Source organism: Lemur catta, chromosome 3, assembly GCF_020740605.2.
Source record: "Lemur catta isolate mLemCat1 chromosome 3, mLemCat1.pri, whole genome shotgun sequence".
NCBI classification, from domain to species: Eukaryota; Metazoa; Chordata; class Mammalia; order Primates; family Lemuridae; genus Lemur; species Lemur catta.
The window spans coordinates 53,843,812-53,863,982 of NC_059130.1; the positions used below are offsets into that span (position 1 = coordinate 53,843,812).

A 20,171-nucleotide genomic window follows, 5' to 3' on the forward strand; every position below is an offset into this window, starting at 1 on the left:
TGTCTCTTATGTCCAAAGAGAACAACCCAAGAGTAGTAGTCCCTTGAGCTGGTATTGTTCTCGTAACTCTTTTCCCACTGTTATTAGTAATGTTCACTTCTACTCTTGAATACTTGTTTAACTGCATTCTGTGTATGCTTAACAGAAACTTTCATGTTGCCGTGTCGTCTTTTTTTAGTATTTTCCCCACAGTGCCTAGCAGTATGTCAGATATATTATGTATTCATTAAGCAAATATTTACTTATTGTAGGCCTACAATGTGCCAGGTCCGTATTCTAGACTCTGGGTATGCATCAGTTAACAAAACAATAAAAAATCCCTGCCCTGTGGAACTTACATCAAATAGTGCACATAGTAAGTACAGTATTCAATTCTTGTTGCATTGAATGGGGCAAAAGGACATTTTGATCCTTTTTCTAAATCTCTCACCAATTAAGCTGGAGAATCGAGGCAAGTAATTTAATAAATATGCTTCCCTACTTTGTAATGTTTAAAAAATATTTATAAATATTATATATATATGAGAATCTCCTCATCATCTCTTGATGTGGCAAGATGTCAGTTTTAAAACCAGCTTAATCTTCCATAAATAGTAATTATGGCCCATTTTAAAGATGCATATTCATCTAGTTACATCTGCCTTCAAGCTAATAGATATACTATATATACTATAAATTCAAGAGATGTGCTAATAGAATTTTTTAATGGTTAAAAAAATAGTAAAAAGAACTTTTGAACAATGAAATGAAAATTTATACCATTGCAGGTTTGCCTTTTAATATGGCACAGCCAATCTTTAATATACATTTGTAAAAGGCACCATATGTTAACAGAGTAAAGAAAGCAAGAAACCAAAACTGAGCCATTTTCCCCAACTTCCTTGTTGTACAAGTGCATACATTTTAAGGCAGATGCATTTCTGTGCAAAATACAACAGAAGAAAATCAACGTTATATTACATGTTCACACACTGAGATTTTTTTCAATACCATTTGTCAAGATATTTATTTATGTTAAAGCATATTAAAACAGTTTTTCCCAATAAAATGTAAAGAAGTCAAACAATTCTTAAAAATTATTTTGAGATTTCATTACAGACCCCTCACACAAGATAAAGAAAAGTCAATCTTTTTTTCTTGTTTCCTCTTTTAGAAATGTCCATATCAGTTTGTTCACTATGTCAGGTTGGTCTTGCTGAAGCCAATGACTGGCTTCTGACAAAATAGTTAGCCTGAAATAGTTTTTAACATAAATCTTTGTGACTTCAGCCATCTCAACCTCCATAAACGCATCTTTCTCTCCCCATAGTAGTAGTGTTGGAGTGGTCACCATGTGGTGTTTGAGAGGCAGGCAGCTATAAAAACAAGACACATGGGCTTGAGATTCGTTGCAAAAGTTAAAATAACATTTCCCCGCAATGTTCCATTAGGCCATGCATTCTCAAAGGGGGCAATATTGCCTCCAAAGGGGCAAAAATTTGTTCTTGGGAGGGTGAAAAAAAATCTTACTCTTTATACATATAAAGCATGGATATACATACAGAATATAAATAGATACTAAAATTCATGGGGTGGGGGTGATTAGGAAAACAAAATGTCTAAAAAGGCTCCTTAGGGAAGTGATAATGAAGAAATGGTTGAGAAACTGCATTATGCAATCAACCTGTACAATAAAAAATTTAAAAGGCTATTTAAGAAAAGTTCCAATAAATTTTTAAATTGGATGAGCCTAGCAAAATTTATAATGAAGGCTATACATTAAATGTAGAATTCATGTCTATGAGGAATAATTTTCTTTACAAGGATACCAGAATTTCTGAATGGTGTGATGAAAGAGAGCTTTAAACTGTTACTGTTTAAATATATTTTAAATTGTTCTTAATCTGATGCATTTTATGTGAAAATTGGCGCTAAAAATCAGAAAATATATATGAACTAAGTTTTAATATTATGTATACTTTATTTATTTAGACAGGGTCTTGCTGTGTTGCCCAGGCTAGATTGCAGTGGCATCATTATAGCTCACTGCAACCTCAAAGTCCTGGGCTCAAGTGATCCTCCTGCCTCAGCATCCCAAATAGCTGGAACTATAAGCATGGGCCACCACGCTCAGCTAATTTTTTAAAAACTTTTGTAGAGACAAGATCTTGCTATGTTGCTTAGGCTTAAAACATAAAGTTTTTATTGCATATTTTCTTAAACACAGAAAAATATGAAAATAAAATCATGTATAATTCCATCATCAAAAAATATTCTTTTTGTCATTTTCTATGCATATATTAATATTTGAAACCATACTATAAATACAATGCTATAAATATGCACAATTACATATGGTATACATATCCAAATTTCACATTAAATTATACCTTAGGAATTTTCTCATTTCATAACATTTTTAAAAAATAAATGTAAGAGATATTTTTATGGTACAATAACCCATAAATGACTTGATTATTCCCTTATAATTGAATATTTAGATTTTGTATTATTTCCCCCTGTTTTAAGTGATGGTATAATAAACATTTTGTGCTCAGATTTTTGTTGGCATTTCAGATAATTTCTTTGGGCTACAGCTCTGGAAGTGGAATTCCTAAGCTAATGGGTATAAATATTTTTAAAGCTTTGACACCTTTTTTACACTGTTTCTCAGGAAGGTATATGGTATTAATTATACTCCTATTAACTAAGAATGAACGTCGAACTAGATGCTCTCCAGCACTGAGTCACATTTTTGCGATTTAACCAAAAGCTTGACTTGTGGCTACTTGGGGTTGGTAAGATGCTGCCAAAATGTACAAGATATCATACATGCCCACCAAAGACTTAACTTTTGACTCCCATGCAGGTGGCCATCATTTGGTTGCAACAGTCCTAGAAATTAAGTTCTTTGTGAATAGATAAATTAATAGAAAAATGTTTGGGGTTTTCTTGTTTTTTGTGTTTTGTTGTTGGTTTTTTTTTTTTTTTTTTTGAGACAGGGTCACACTCTGTCACCTAGGCTGGAGGTGAAGTGGTGTGATCATAGCTTACTGCCGCCTCCAACTCCTGGCCTCAAGCAATCTTTCTGCCTCAACCTCCCAAGAAAAATGTATTCTAAACTTAATTATTGATGGATGGATTTCTATACAAACTTTCAAGCCACTTAAATTCTAGAGCATATAAAATGTTCAAAAACATTTTCTAACAGTTATCTGCCTACTTTAGCAATATCTATGCATGTAATAATTGAATTAGTAAGGTAAAGGGAGTTTTAAAAGACTATCAGTCAAAAAGCAAAGACAACTACAAATCTTCACCAGATCAAATTGGGGATAAAAGGGAAGAGTTTCCAGAAAACTAAAAAAAAAAAAAAAGCATATTCTCTGGTCCTGAAGTTTCAAACTACTAAATTTCACATGAAATATAAGTTACACATAAAATAAAGTAAAACTTAAATGTTTTGAGAGAGTAGGTTTTAGTATATTAAGCCAAATACTTATTGTGAAGTACTTAATAAAGCATTTCTGATTAAAAAGTGATTAATCTTAATAAGTATAGAAACAATTTGAAAACTCTAAAAAACTGTAACAATTAGTAAAGATCATTGCTCCATATTGTTAACCATTTAGCCTATTAAAATGTTTTTTAATATACCTATTTTGAATTAGTCTGAATGTAACATGTTACACCTCCAAACTCTGAGTTATCAGCTGATTTGCAAGTATTAAGGCAGAAATTTCCAGATTATTATACATTCCATCATCACTTTTTTGCATGAAAATATTTCATTACTTTGATTAGAAAGTAATGTAGAAAATAAGGTCCACATACTTACCACTCAGCTTAAAAAGTAAAACATTGCAAATGTTATTGCATCTTTCTGCTTACCTTTCCTTGATACCATTTCTTATCTTCAGCTTTCCCTAAAGCAAGTGAAGATGTGGTCCCCCGACCACAGCATCAGCATCAGCATCACCTGGGAAGCTGCTAGAAATACCAATTCTTGGGCTCTATCTCAGATCTACCAAATCAGAAATTCAGGGTGGGGTCCATTCATCCGGATTTTAACAAGCCCTCCAGGTGATTCTGATACACACTAGTTTAAGAACCACTGCCCTAGGAGTAATAGCTGGGCTGAATTTAGTTCTTACCGTCTCCATGAATGTTTTTGAACTTTTATTATATGTGTTAGGATTCTTCTTCTCCATTCTTCTAGTTTTCATGAGGAGAGATTTTCCTTAAGGCCTCCTGGGTGCTTGCCCCACCCCTGTTTGGTAAGTGAGAGTTGTTGGTTCAAGGTTCTAGACTGGATATATTTGTCCAATACTATGTTCTGAGGGCAAGAGATTTAGTCTCTTTCTCCATCTCACTCTACCAGATTAGTGGGAAGAAGTGACCTAGGGGATAGGGGAGGGAAAGTTTGCTCTGCCAACATTCCCACGGACAAACTGTTCTAAAGTGTAGACTGACAATAAAGAGGTAGCAACACCATTGTGGTTGTCATATTAAGCGATAGCCTTCGATCCAGCCTTTATCAGTAATTAAGATGATAGCTTGGTTTTCATCTGCTGACTCTTACTTGATTTCTCAACTGGTTCAAAACTTGGGCAGGAAAAAAGAGGTGCTTATTTGTCAGATTCCCCCCAAATACCCAACAATATATATATTTCTATAAACAATTTATAGAGATGTTTTGAATGTTTTTAAACTTTATATAAATGGTATCATACTATATATATCCTTCCACAACTTGGGTTCGTTTTTGTTTTGTTTTTAGAGATGCCGGTCTCACCACATTGCCGAGGCTGGATTCAAACTCCTGAGCTCAATCGATCCTCCGAACTTTGCCTTCTGAGCAGCCAGGACTACAGGTGCATGCCAGTACACCCAGCTTCCACAACTTGTTTTTGTTTCTTAACATTATATTTTTGGGATTTATACATTGACAATACATGAAGTTTTACTTCATTTATTTTCACTCCTATATAGAATTCCATCATATGATTATACCACAACTGATCCATTCTCCTGTTAATGGACATTTAAAAATTTCAAATTATTTTGGTAATTCAAATAATACTGAACTCATTCTTGTACATGTCCACTTGTGCACGTGTAAGAGTTTCCTTACAGTATATTCCCGAAATAGAATTGCTTCCTTAGAGAGTATGCGCATCTTCAACCTTACTCGATATTGTCAAGTTGTTTTCCAAACTGATTGTGTGGTCCACAAGCAGCATAGAAGAATTCTCCTTGCTCCCCATCACTGCCAACACTTGCTCTCAAACAATTAATTTTTTACCAATCAAATGCATGTGAAATGCTTTTCATTTACCTGATGTGTTAGATACTGCTCCACAAAACTTCTTTAGAAGGACAAATGGCCCCCCAGAATAAAGACTGACTACAGCTTCTGGCAGCTAGGTGAGGATACGTGGGCTATGAGAAACAATGTGTGCTAACTTCTAGGCCTTGCCCAGCATGCCCTCCCTGGCTCTTTCCACCTTCCACTGACTGAAATGCAGATGTGGCGTTTAACCATCCTGGGCCACACAGAAAAGGGCAACACCCTAGGGATGGCAGAACAACACCCTAGGGACACCTAGGCTCTGACCAAAGAGGGACTTGACAGCTCTGATGATTTCATGGAGCATAGCTACCTCATTGGCCTAGACTTTTACTTGTGAAAGAAATTTCTATTTTGTTTATGCCACCCTTATTTTACGTCTCTATTATAAGCTGTAAAACCTATGTTCTGTATCTGATTACCAGTAATTTGAGCATCTTTCGTGTGTTTATTGACTGTTAGATTCCTTTTCTGTGAATTGCCTTTTCATACTCTTTACCCATTTTTCACTGGGCTACTTTTTTCTTATTGATTTGGGGGCATTATTTATAAACTTTGGCTGTTATTAATTCATGATTAATTGTGTATTGCAAATAACTTCTCCCCATCTGGGGTTGCCTCATTATTTTGTGATATATTTTGATATACAGACATTTATCAAGCTCTTTCATAATTTGAGCTGTTTGTGCCTTATTTAAGAAATCTTTCCCACCTGAGGTCATGAAAGTTTGATCTTTAAAAGTTTTATCTTCTAGACATTTGAAAGGTTTCCTTATCATATTTGGATTTTTATTTCCCTAAAGCTTATTTCTTTCTTTGGCAAAATATCAGGACGTAATTTCATTTTATTCTATATGGATATCTAATTATTTCAACAAAATGTATTTAATCTTCACCAGTGATTTAAAATGCTATAGCTGTCATACCAAGTTCCCATATACATGGTTCTGTTTTCGGGAGCTGTCATACCAAGTTCCCATATACATGGTTCTGTTTTCGGGCTTTCTTCTCTGTTTCATTAGTCAATTTGTCCATTCCAGGGTAAATATCATGTTCTGTTTATTTTATAGCCTTATTATAACCCTTGATATCTAGTAGGGCTAGTCACCCACCTTTTCTTTTCTTTAAAATGAATTCTTTGGCTCTGTGCGCTCCCATATAAATTTTAGAATCAGCTTGTCAAGTTTCATAAAACAGTTTCTTATGGTTTTGATTAAAGTTGCATTGAATTTATACGTTAATTAGGGGAGAAATCAAGACTTTATGATATTGAAGTTTTCCACTAATAAACATGATAAACCAGGGCTAGTTTTCAGTAGTTTATATCAGCAAGTCTGTATCAATTGTAAAGTTATTAAAATACTTCTCTACTTTGGTAAATAGGCACTGCTCTGAGCCTATATTCTTTACTGTCTTACAATTAGTTTTGATAATCCATAAAGATTATCTTTTGTTAGAATCATTCCTATATACCTTATGATTTTTGTTGCTTTGGCAGTGCATCTATTTCAGAAATATATATTTTCTAACTGTTGTTGGTTTGTAAGATCATAATTTTGTATATTGAATTTTATACAACTTTGCTGAATTATTTTAATTTTGATAATTTTTCTGTAGATCTCTTGGTTCTTCTAAATCTATAAATACATTACTTATGAGTTATTATGGTTTTGTTTCTTCCTTTCCCAATTCTTTTTTTCTTATCTTACATACTGGCTAAAACTTCCAATACACAATACAGTGGTGAATAGAAGCAGTTTTAGCACTTAAATTTGTCTTTTTTGGGGGGATAGAGACAAGGTCTTGCTATTTTGCCCAGGCTGATCCCGAGTGACTCTCCTGCCTTGGCTTCCCAAAGTACTGGGATTACAGCCGTGAGCCACCATGCCCAGCCCCAAGTTTATTTTTTATTTTTAAAAGGAATGCTTTTAGTATTTCATCACAAAATGATGTGTACTATAGGTTTTTGGTAGACAGAAGTTCTCTTCTTCATTGTTGTTGTAACAGAACCATAATATGATTAATAGAAAGACACCAACAGACACAGAGAATATCAAGTTTAATGACAAAGGAAAAGAAAACTTAGGAAGATGGTTTCATAAAGTAGGAGATAACATAAAACTCTCTCAGACAGAGGTAGGACTTCGCAGGTCCTCCTAAGTTTCCCATGGTATTACAATTGTGGACAGTACCACAAAGTAAGTATTCCATGGAGGTTTTGTATCCTCTTGGCCCCAACTCCTGAAGAATCTTTTTATGTGTCTGCCAGCTCTCCAGGTGCAAATAACCAGTGCAGAACACCCTCAGTATCTTTTTTTCCCCTCAGACAATTGAGTGAAGCCAAGGTCAATTTCCCAGAAATATCCCTTCAATGGATTCAGGCTTATCTGGCCTATCTGAGGCCCACTCCTGTATCCTCTGTTTCTGGGTTACTAAGAATTGTTGCATGAATGTGTTGAATTTTATTAAATGCTTTTTCTTAATTTGATCATATTTTCCCCCTTTAATCTGTTAATTTGGTGAATTAAATTAATGGATCTTTTAATGCTAACTCCTTGGTTTAATTTTTTAATGCATGCTGAATTCAGTTTGATAATATTTTATTTTGAATTTGTGGATCTATATTTATAACTTAAATTGACCTACAATTTGCCTGCCTCATACAATCCTTGTCTTGTTTGGTATGAAAGTTATATTAACCTCATAAAATGAGCTGAAGCATAACTTCTTTTTATAATGTCTAAAAGAGTCTATTTAAGAGTGAGATTTTCTGTAGTGGAACTTACCTGTAAAACCATCTAGGCTTATATGTATGGGGGTATATTTGTGTGTCTATGTCTGTTTTGTAGATATGCTTTAAATTAATACTCCAAGTTCATTAATGGCTATAAGTCTATTCAGGTTTTTAAACTCTTCATGAGTCTGTTTTGAAAGTTAGGTTTTTCTTAAAAAGTGTCCATTTTGTCAAAGCTCTAAAACTTGTTAACTTAAAAATTTATATTTTAATATCTGGTATATTTGTAGTTATGTTTACTGTTTTCTGATTCCTAATATTATTCATTTGTGCCTTCTGTTTTCTTCTTGACCAATCTTGCCAAGTTTATCTATCATAATAGTCTTCAAAGAATCTGCCTTTAGTTTCGTCACTTCTCTCTATTGTGTCTTTGTTTCTATTGTATTAATTTATGCTTTTTACCTAATTTAAATTATCTTCCAATTTATTTTTGTTTATATGTTATTCTGTTTCTAACTTCTTGAACTCTTAGTTCACTAATTTTCAATCCTCTTTTCTAATATAAGCATGTAAAGCTGTATATTTCTTCCTAAGTACTATTTTGACTATATTCCACGTTTGTTTGTTTTTAACAATAGTCATTAATTCATTTATTGAACAAATGTTTGTTTATGTTCCCAGTTGTCAGCTAGGATATATTAACTCTTTCCATAAGTACCAGGTTTCAGTTTTAAGGAAAAAACTATTTTCATAAATATATAGTCTCTTATTCCTAGTTCATCCTGGTTCTTCAGTGCCAAATTTTGGAGAGTCCTTGGATGAGACTGTAGTTCTAGGGAAGCTCAGGGTGGTAAGTGAGGGCTATTTTCTTGCCTAAGTATAATGTACTATACTTATTTGTAGTCTTAATATATGTCATATAACTTTTTAACGATGTACTTGGCTTTGCTTACCTATATAAAAAACTGCTCAGAGGGGGGTCAGTTGAGCTTCCAGAGGTCTGATGTGACCTTCACCCAACTAGATTTAACCTACAGCAATCTAGTTTAAAACTCTGTCTTTTGCTTTTATAAAACTGTGAGCTTTGAGCTTCACAGGCCTGCTTTTTTTTTCTCTCTCTCTTTCTATGTGCTAATTAACAGGTTCTAGTGCTTACTCTTGGGAATACAGGTCCTCCTAATTAACAGTTGTTAGTAAAAGAACCTCAGAAAGATGAGAATATTTTCCCTCTTTCCTTATAGCTACTTGAAACATACAGTTCTGCATCTCAAAGCTAGCTCTGATAAAAAGATAAATTGAGAACATTTTTAAAAAACTATCATTCCTGCCTCCTGTCTAAAATTGAGACTTGTGTAAAAATGTGTCATTATCTGTGTACAAATGTATTTGTTAAAAAAAACAAACAGTAAACAAGAAAACATGAACTTTAGACATTGTTGCTGTATCCTATAAAATGTAACCTGTAGCCTCTGCAATCTGCCTGCCTTTCAAATCATTGCCTTGCTTGATAAATTGCTACCTACAAATTTCATTTAAATTAACAGCTCTATTTTGCTAAAGATATATGTATTTGTAAGTTTATTTTTGTAGTTAGTCAGAAAAGAAGGTTTGAATTTACCTCTTCGCCCCTCATTCATATAATCCTCATGACTCCCCTTGGATTCCATATTTAAACAGAGTTTGAGAGATTTTGTTTTATTTGATCCTATACCTGCTATACCTTTTTTCTATCTCTTACTTTCAACCATTTTGTGTCCTTTTGCTTTAATCATGACTGTGTAAATGCCATATAGATGGATTTTTTTTAAAATCCAATCTAAATTCTCTATTTTGTTCCTGGCAATAGTAACATATTCATATTGATTGTGCTCACTGACATATATAAATTGTTTTTGTAATCTTATTTTATGCTTTCTATTTACCATGCTTAGCTTCTTTTTTCTCCTTTCCTGCTTTCTTTTGAATTGATAGTTTTCTTGTTCCTTTCTATTGGTTTGAAAATAATACCATTCTATTTCTATAATTTTCCCAAAAAATTGTTAGCATATACATGTAAATATATAAAGCATATACACATAATTTCAAATTCTACCCTCTACATCAAATATAACCTGTTTTTTACATTTTTCACTTTATTATTTCTATGAGCTACACTATGGGTAATGTTTTCAGATCTATCTTCCAACTCAATTCTTTTTAGCTTGCCCGCTCTGCTATTTAACTCACATAATGGTCTTTGAGATTTCAATGGCCATACATTTCATTATCTAGAAGTTCTTTCCGTTCTTTTTCAGCTCCCTACACTCTGCTTTATATTATCTTATTCTTTTCTCATATTTTTATTCTTTCATATGTTTAATGATTAAACATACTTTATAATCTCTGTTAGTTCTATTATTTGAAATTTGTTGTAGTTCTGCTGCAATTGTATTCTGACTTTCATGAATAGTGGATTGATGTTTTTGGTAATTTGGATTATGAACTCATCTTCAGGGGACTTTATCTGTGGGAATATTGTGAGGTCTGAATTGAGATGTATCCTACACAGAGGCTTTGTCTTTGTTTCTTTCAGGCTTCCTAGGGAGTATTAGCACCCAAAGACCATGTTAACATATAATTTCTGCCCTGAGAATTCCAATATCATGGAGTTAGCATAAATTCAAGCACCTAAACCTCTTCAAGGCCAGCTGTGGTTGCTATTTTCAAGAGAAATATTTTTTCTCCTGTGTATAGACCCAAACCAGCAGATTTGTGTCTTATCTTTCACTCTATACTTTCTCTTTGGACAATATCTCCTGAAACCAAAGCTTCAGTTTTCTCTATGTCAGTGACTCCCAGATTTTGTATAGCATCATCCCAGATTCTCTCCTCTGAGTTCCAGACCCTACTATTCAACTGCCTATTTAAATATCTAAGGCACTACCCAAAACTCAGCTAGCCTAAGATCAATAAAACTCATAACTTTTCCCTCTAAACTAGTCCTCTTCTAGTGTTTTCTATTTCAGTGAATGGCATGACTGTCCACACCATTGTGCATGCCAGAAATCCAGGAGCCATCTTTGACATTCCCCCTCCAACCCATCACAACAGCTGTCAATTTTACCTCTTAAGTATCTCTTAAATCTACCCACTCTCAGCTGGGTGTGATGGCACATGCCTGTAGTCCCAGCTACTTGGAAGGCTAAGGCAGGAGGATCACTTGAGGCCAGGAGTTTGAGGCCAGCATAGGCAACATAGCAAGACCTCCATCTCTTAAAAGAAATGTTTCTCCATCTCCACTGTTTTCAGACCAGTTGTTCAAGCTATTATCATCTCTGGCCTCAACTGCTGCAGTTTTCCAACATTCACTCTGAATCTCCTCCAATACATTCTCCACTCTATAGCCTGAGTGAACTTATCCAAATACACATTGTATTGTTTTTCTTCAAAGTCTCATTCACTGGCTTCACATTCATGGCTTGGCTCTGCATGGCCAGTTGCTGCCTACCTCTTGGACCCATCCTCATTTCATGCTCTTCCTCTCACCCTTACTTTCTGGGATCCAGCCACATTGGCCCTAATTCTGTTACTTGAAGCCACAACCCTCCATCTTTCCTTGCAGCTTTGGTACTGCGGTTCCCTTTTCCTGGAATGCCAGTCTTCTGATCCCCTCTTTTATCCAGTCAATATCTAACTCATCCTTCACTTCTTTGTTTAAACATCATTTCCTCAGTTCTCATCTGTTTCCTTCAAAGCCTGTTAGTTTATAACCATTCACTCATCACTGTGGTTATTTGTTTAATATCTGTTTCCTCCACTAGACTACAAGTTTTATGAGATCAGGGACTCTGTCTAGTTTTTCTCATTACTGTATCCTGAGTACTAACATAGCCTAGAACATAGAAAGTGCTTAATAAATATTTCTTGAATGAATAAATGATCATTAAAAATATACATCTACTGAAAATAATCCAAAGGGAGAGAATAAGTGGCTAGAGCTACGGATAAAACAAGTGACAGCTATGTGGGTTATCCATTATATTATTCTCCTTGCTTTTCCATATGTTTGAAATTATCCATAAAAAATATTATGCAACTTACTAAAAAAATTAAAATACTTTGAGTCTTTGGTTAAGTGAACTTAATATTAAATAAAATATTGTCTCTTTAGGATAAGACTGAAATATTTTACTTAAATAAAAAGAAATTATACTGACCTGAAGATATTTCGGTAATAGTTAATTGGACCACTCAATGCTCCAGGCTGAGAAAAGACATAAATATAAGCTTCAAGATCTTCTGTTGTTAATCGACATCCTTTTCTTCCAATGCCAGTGCTATGACTGGTAAACAGCTGTTTCAAAGCCTAATTTAAGTGAAAAAAGAATAATTAAAACTTTTTATTTAGCTAGTAATAAAGTAAATCTTTGGCTTTCAACAGGGGATGGTGGTCAGTGTGCAGTGACAACTCCTAATTTCTGCTCTAGCCAAGTTGGGGACCTCATTGTTTACAAACTTACCCATTGAATACATTTCTGCTTTCCTGGCTTTACTTTTGATATTTTTCCTTCCTAATCCCCCATTGCACACTTCACGTTTATGAAAAAGGATCCTGTCTTCTTGGAGCCTATTTGTATCACACAAGACGCAGCTCAAGTGCTATCCCTATGGTAAAGCTTTCCCTCACATTCCAACTATTATTTACTGCCAACCCATCTCCTCTCCCCTACAAAATTGTTCTAACTTTTTTGACCACAACCCAAAGTGACAAATAACATTTTACATCATCATCTAGTTCATATCCTAGTTCATACCAGTTTCATATATGTTAACATATAAAATAAATGGGATAAATGTAATATATGTGAAATATATGCTATATATGAAACCAAAGTTCAAAGAAACAGCCATTACTGTTATTATAATGTGCATTGATATTCTCAATTCAATTCCATACTATAGGTTTTAAAATTCTAACTGAAGCCACTATGTTGATTTCATGACTCACTAGTGGGTCACCACCCACAATTTGAAAAACTGTTCCATACCAACATTCCTCAAAGCATGGATCTAAACCACCTGCATCAGAATCACTGTGATGCTTATTTAAAATGCAGATCTCTCAAAATCCCCAAAAATACACTTACAAAAATATGAAAGGATATATGCATGAGGTAATCAATTGCAACATTATTTATAATAGAAAAAGACTGAAAACAATCCAATGTCCATAAGTGGGGGACTGGATGAATAAACTATTGTATAACCACACAATGGTGTACTATGTATTCTTAGTACTCCAAGAAAAGACGCAGATAATCTCTATATGCTGACATGGAGTGATCTCCAGGATATATTGTTAAGTGGGGGGGGGGAGTGGAAAATAGTATTTATAGTATGTTACCTTTTGTTTAAGTAGAGGAAACAAATACATACCTATCTGATTATATTTTTTAAGAGAAACAGTAGAAATATAAACCAAAACTAATTAAAATGGTTTCTAATGAGAAGGGGGGAAACAGGATAGAGGGGACAGAGAGGCTAGCAAGACCTCTCTGAATGTACCTTGTTTTGGAACCACATAAATGTTTCTATAAAATCACAGAAGTTAAGTAAAAACTCTGTAGTCTTAAATTTGCTTTAGAAATATAAGTAAGAACTCATGATTTATTTATTTCTTCTTTTTAAAAACTATGTATATCCAAATTCTGTCCAATGTAAAGATCTAGAAGCAATGAAAATTCAGTAACAGTGATCACCCTGACACCCAGATTGTGGTCTCTAAATACGTACTAAAAGGAGACAGAGTTCCTTGGATAAATGACTGATTCCACATCTGGGGCAGAAAACAAAAGATAAGCCTAGGACATTAAGAATGCAAGCTATTGCTGACTAAAGGGATTATGTCAAAAGGATACAGGAGCCAACCTGGAGGGGTTGCCATTTGCTTTATATGGGACCATTTGGACATGAAAAACAATAATGACTATAATTGATTAGTATATGTCAAATATATATCCATTACTCTGAAACTTGTTTCATAAAGAGAAAGAATGAAGTATTTATCCTGCCATTCTTGTGTGAACTATATTTAAGAATAACCAAATAGTAGATGTGAAAAATTCTTCTTTATACAAGAATTCCAGTTAATAAAAGCAGAAAAAATGATAGAATTAGAAAATCACCATTTTTGACACCCTGATAAAATAATAGGCCTGAACTATGATCATACTGTACGCTAAAATTAATCTGGTGAAAGTTTGTTAGGAAATTTTGCATAGATTGACAACTTGTGAGCCTACTGATCAGTGTTAGCATTACTAAAACTGGAATAAGTACATATTATGTGCTTCTCTGATGTGATACATTAGAAATATACAACACTGTCTATTAATCAATCTAATCAAGTCTCTAGATCACTAGCACCTGAGAAGTAGGAAAACCAAGGGTTAGAAGAACATGCTAAATACCAGCACAACGAAGCAATCAGCCAAATCCAAAATGTGGGTCTTTCTTCAGGAGAAATGACCAAATGTCTTCAATAAATAAGTGGTATTTAAAAAGAAAAGAGAAGCCTGGCCACAGTGGCTCATGCCTGTAATCCCAACACTCTGGGAGGCTGAGGCAGGAGGATTGCCTGAGGCCAGGAGTTCAAGACCAGCCTGAACAGCAAGACCCCATCTAAAAATAGAAAAATTAACCAGGCATCATGGTGAGTGCCTGTAGTCCCAGCTACTTGGGAGGCTGAGGCAGAAGGATTACTTGAGCCCAGGCGTTGCAATGATCTGTGATGAGACCACTGCACTTTAGCCTGGGTGACAGAACAAGACCCTGCCTAGGAAAAAAAAAAAAGGAACTGTTATAAATTTTAAAACCCATAACAACCAAATACAATGTGTAGTTCGGTTCCTTATTCAAACAAATAAAGTATATCAAGACAGTTGAGACAGTTAAGGAAATTTGAATGGTTATTAGATGATATTAAGAAGTTGTCATTAATTTTGTTAGGTTTGATAGTAGCATTAGGGTTATGAAAAAAAAAGTCCTTATCTGTCAGAGATATACACAGAATTATTTCCAGGTAAAATGATATTATGTCTTTTTTTAACGTCCCCAATATCTAACACCATGTTGAATATATGAGGGCTGTCTGGAAAGTATCCAACCAGGTAAACCATTCTTGTTATATTAACAATGGCTGTATACTTTCCATATCGTATAAAAGGCACTCAATAAGTTTCCAAGACAATTGCATATGACTACTGGTGTCAGTGTTCATGGTACACCAATATCTGCATGCTCACTTTGTTTAGGGGTTTTGTTTATCTGCAAGGAATTCCATGTCTACTGCTGGCAAACTTACTCACCTAGCATTTATATTTCCTCATCTCCCCATGAGATATTCTCTAAAAAGAGGTATGCCAGTAGGGGCAGAGGCTGTCACAAAAAATTGAACAACAGTCAGGCATTTAAATATATAAACAAGGCTGGGTAAGGTGGCTATGATGATGCCACTGCACTCTCACCTGGGAGACAGATCAAGACTCTGTCTCAAAAAAAAAAAAAAAATATATATATATATATATATATATGTATGTATAAATAAAAATAAGTAAGCCTATAGTTGTCCTTAAAACTACTTGTTAAGTTTTAATATTTTTCTTTCATTTTTTGTTTTTCTTTCTTAAAAATGGACTTTAATTAAAAATATTTTTCATTAATAATAATAATACATTATTTGTTTGACTTACCTTGAAATCATTTATTGAGAACATAAATTCTGGGAACCGTGGTATTTGGAAGAAGTAGTAATAGCTGGATTTTAACAGTTGGGCAGGGTGTCGTAAAATATATTCTGAAATTAAAATGCCACATTAGACCTTATCCAAGGGGTATAAATTACTTACTACTGGAAGGACTTCTTTTTTTTTGCTTTTGTTTTTGAGACAGAATCTCATTCTGTCACCCAGGCTGGAATGCAGTGGCATCATCATAGCTCACTGCACCCTCAAACTCCTGGGCTCAACCTCTTGCCTCAGCCTCCTGAGTAGCTGGGACTACAGGTGCACATCGCCATAGCTAGCTAGTTTTTTCTATTTTTAGAAGAGAAGGGGTCTCGCTCTTGCTCAGGCTGATCTCCTTGTCTCGAACTTCTGACCTTTAGCGATCCTCCTGCCTCGGACTCCCAGAGTGCTAGGATTATAGGTGTGAGCCAACAGGTCTGGCCAGAACTACTTTTTAGGGCAATTTCACTTTAAAATGATCCCATAAAAGAATTCATAAATAAGCCTTCTTTGGAACAATTTCTATGTTTTTATATTTTATGGTATTTCTGGAATTTGAAAGTTTTATAGCACTTTGAATAAAAAGAAAGTTCCACTTTATGAAGTCTGGACTCAGAAGGGAACAGGAAGCCCAAACAACATGCTTTTCCTCCAAGGTCATCATCAGTGACCTAACACTTTTCCTAGGAATGCATGGTGATGTAATTTTCTGTTGTTTAAAAGATTTTCCTTACAGGCTGATTCAAATTGAACACATATTCATTTGGCCTCAAAAGGAACTCAAGTATTTCCTATAAATTCATTCATATATCTAGAAAACTCATTCATTCAATGAATATTCGAGTATATACTGTGTGTCAGGGGATTTAGCAGTGAACAAGACAGAAAAGGTTCCCACAAATGAGGGACTTACACAATAAATAAGTAACAAATACTTAAAAGATGACTTTAGAGAGCAATAATATCATAAAGAAAATAAAACAAGGTAATCTAATTGAGAGTGATGGTGAGGTGGTGTGGAGGGTCTATTAGTCAACAAAGGTGGTCAGAGAAGGCCTCTCTGAGGTTATGATATGTACCCTGAGTCTTGATGGTAAGAGGGAGTCAGCCATGTAAAGATCTAGGAAGAGCATCTAGGAACAGCAAGTAGGTCCTGGGCTTGGCACATTCTAGAAGTAGAAAGGTCAGTGTGGCTGGTGTATAGTGACTGAGAGGAAGATTGTAGAAGACTTAGAAAGAGGCCAGGTTCGGTGAGTCACATGCATAATCCCAGCACTTTTGGAGGCTGAGGCGGGAGGATCACTTGAGCTTAGGAGTTTGAGACCAGCCTAGCCAACACAGTGAGACCCCATCTCTATCAAAAAAAAAAAAAGTAAAAATTTATGCAGGCATGATGGTGCCCTTGTGTAGTCCCAGGTACTCAGGAGGCTGAGGCAGAAGGAGCACTTGCCCAGGAGTTTGACGGTGCAGTAAGCTATAATGATGCCATTGCACCCCAGCCTGTGTGACAGAATGAGACCCTGTCTCAAAAAAGAAAAGAAAAGAAAAGAAAAAAGATGTATTCACCACTGCATTGAGAGATAGTAACACAATTAAGGCTAGAGCCCAGGAGTTTGAGGCTACAGTGAGCTGTGATCATGCCACTGCACTCCAAGCCTGGGTGACAGAATGAGACCCTGTCTTTAAAAAAAATTTTAAAATACAATTAATGGAAAAATATAGACATATTACTTGAAAACCTCATATTGACCTGATAGTGTTGAAACTATTGTTGACAAAATAGTTCTAGAAACATTACAATTTTTTTTTCTGAAAGCACCAATTATAGTTTGTCCATATAGCACCACCAACAAAGTAACATTTAATCTAGGGTCCTGATCAGTTGAACAAGCATGTAGTATGACTTCTTTTGCCTAATTCAATGGAGAAATATATAATGAATCTCAGGACATTTAATCCTAAGCATTTATCCTACTGAACCTCAACAGCAATAGGTCAACTGGATATGTATCTAAAATTCAACTCTTATAATATGCTTACTTACACTTATATATTTATATAGTCATGGTCTGTTTCTTCCTTACCTGTTTAATTTTAAGGAAGAAATAGAAGTATACTGTTCTGAATTTTTTGTTTCTTAGAGGGCTGCTGTGAGTAGTAGCAGTACTTGAACCTCAGAAAACAGAGTAGTTAAAAAGGATAAAATTATAATTTTTGCCAAAACCAAATAAAAATGAGAGTTCCCTTTAAAGCAGAGGTTCTTCCAAGTATAGTCCATGTGAATCCCTGGGCCCTTTTAAGGTATCCAGGTGGTCAAAACTATCTCATTATGATACTACGGCATTCTTTTTCTTATTGTGTTGATATTTGCACTGATGGTACAAAAGCAATGATGGATAAAACCACTGCTGCTTTAGCACGAATCAAGGAAGCGGCACTAAACAATACTGGTAGTCATTATATTCTTCACCACCACACACTTGCAGCAAATAATTTAATTTAATTTAATTAATTAAGTGCCAGTTTTACTTATCAATGACCTTGATAAAATAGCAAAAATTATTAATTGTATTAAATCTCAACCTTTGAGTACATGTCTTTTTAACATTCTGTGTGAGGAAATAGAAAGCACACATAAAGCAATTCTGTCGCATGCCCAAACGCAATGGTTGTCTCAAGGAAAAGCACTTCTGCAATTGCTTCAGTTGATGAGTTGAATTAGCTGCATTTTTTAAGGAACCATTTTTACTTGAAAGAATGATTAATAAGCTATCGTCAGTCAGACATGGGTATCTGGCAGATAATCTCTTGAAAATGAACAAAGTGAGCCTGTCACTTCACAGAAAACCATCAAAAATATTTGTTGCCATTGATAAAATTCAAACTTTCAAATGAATATTAGAATTTTGGAAAACTTGTATTTGCTACTGTGAGCTCCGCAGCTTTGCAATACTTAAGGGCTTTTCTTCTGAGATTGATATTAATGAATGTGATTTTTTGATATTGTATAATAAAATGTATCACCTTATGGAAGCTCTGCATAACTCACTGCATCAGTATCTTCTAATGTATAATGATACAAAATCATGCATGGATAAAAGATCCATTCAAAGTGCTAGGGAGACCAGTGGGTTTTAATGTAACAATACGAAAAGTTCATTTATGTGATAGATATCACATTCCACATTGTTACTAATCTTTAAGAAACCATGAATTTTTAAGTTTGGTGTAGTATTAAGGAAGAAAATCCATAGTTACTTGAAAAGGCTATTAAAATGCTCCTCCCTGTTCCAATTACAAATCTGTGTGAGCCCAGATTTCCTCATACACTTCAATTCAAACAACATATTGCAACAGATTGAATGCATAAGCAGATATGAGAATCCAGCTGTCTTCTATTAAGCCAGAAATTAAAGAGATTTGCAAAAATGTTAAACAATGACACCCTTTTCACTAAAATTTGCTTTTGGAAGATACAGCTAGTTTTCATTAAAATATGTTATTTATGTTAACATGTAATGGGGGTTGTAAAAAATGAATTAAATATATATATTTTAAATTTCTTCTGGTTTAATTTCCAATAAATATTTATAGATATAACCCATATAAACAAAAGCTCAATGGGATCTTTAATAATTTTAAGGGTATAAAGAAGTCCTGAGACTGAAAATTTGAGAACTGCTGGTGTAAAGAGTACTGCTATTTCTGATGGCCAACGCAGTCAGGCAAGAGGAGAATTTATTTCTAGGCTGTCAGAATTCATTACTGTCAAAGTAATGTCATTGCATTTTCCCCTTTATCCCTCCCCAAGTTAACAATAAAATATTTTCCAAAAAGTAATATAATCATGAAAGCAAATATTAAGCTAAATTTTCCTAGACTCCTTGGCAAGATTTAAAACCAACGTATCTGACATTGTCACGTGCTACCATGGTCTAGTCATTTAACTTATAAAAGATTATATTAATCAAATTTTGCTGTTTTTAATCTAAAATGTTAGCAACAATAGTGAATTTTCATGTCAGCAGAGATGTTTTAATAAAAACTTAAACTCACCTGTAAATACATTTGGATGAGGGAAGTTAATAACAATAAGCTTCATCACCATTTCTGGATAACAGATGGCAATTAGCCAAGCAATCATGCCTCCCCAGTCATGGCCAATAAGAACACACTTGCTATACCCTGTAATCAAGAAATAAATGTTAACATCATTGAAAAGAAACAAGAGGGTGCACTGTTACCTCACATAAAATAGTTATACTTCTGAAACTATTCTTTCCACTATCCTACTTTAATTATGCACTTTGTACAGACATATCGAGTTCAGTGGTTCCAAAACTTG

At 34.5% G+C, this 20,171-nt stretch overlaps 1 protein-coding gene across 1 annotated transcript in view; it reads right to left on the reverse strand.

Annotated features, from left to right (window-relative positions):
• Positions 1–879: 879 nt before the first annotated feature.
• Positions 880–20,171, reverse strand: part of EPHX4 (epoxide hydrolase 4) — a 34,083-nt gene continuing 14,791 nt past the window's right edge. The window contains exons 4-7 of the mRNA XM_045547540.1: positions 19,883–20,011; positions 15,794–15,897; positions 12,260–12,408; positions 880–1,355 (exon numbers count right to left, since the gene is read on the reverse strand). Coding sequence (XP_045403496.1) covers positions 1,124–1,355; positions 12,260–12,408; positions 15,794–15,897; positions 19,883–20,011 — 614 coding nt within the window. The 3' untranslated portion in view covers positions 880–1,123. The remainder of the gene's footprint in view (positions 1,356–12,259; positions 12,409–15,793; positions 15,898–19,882; positions 20,012–20,171) is intronic.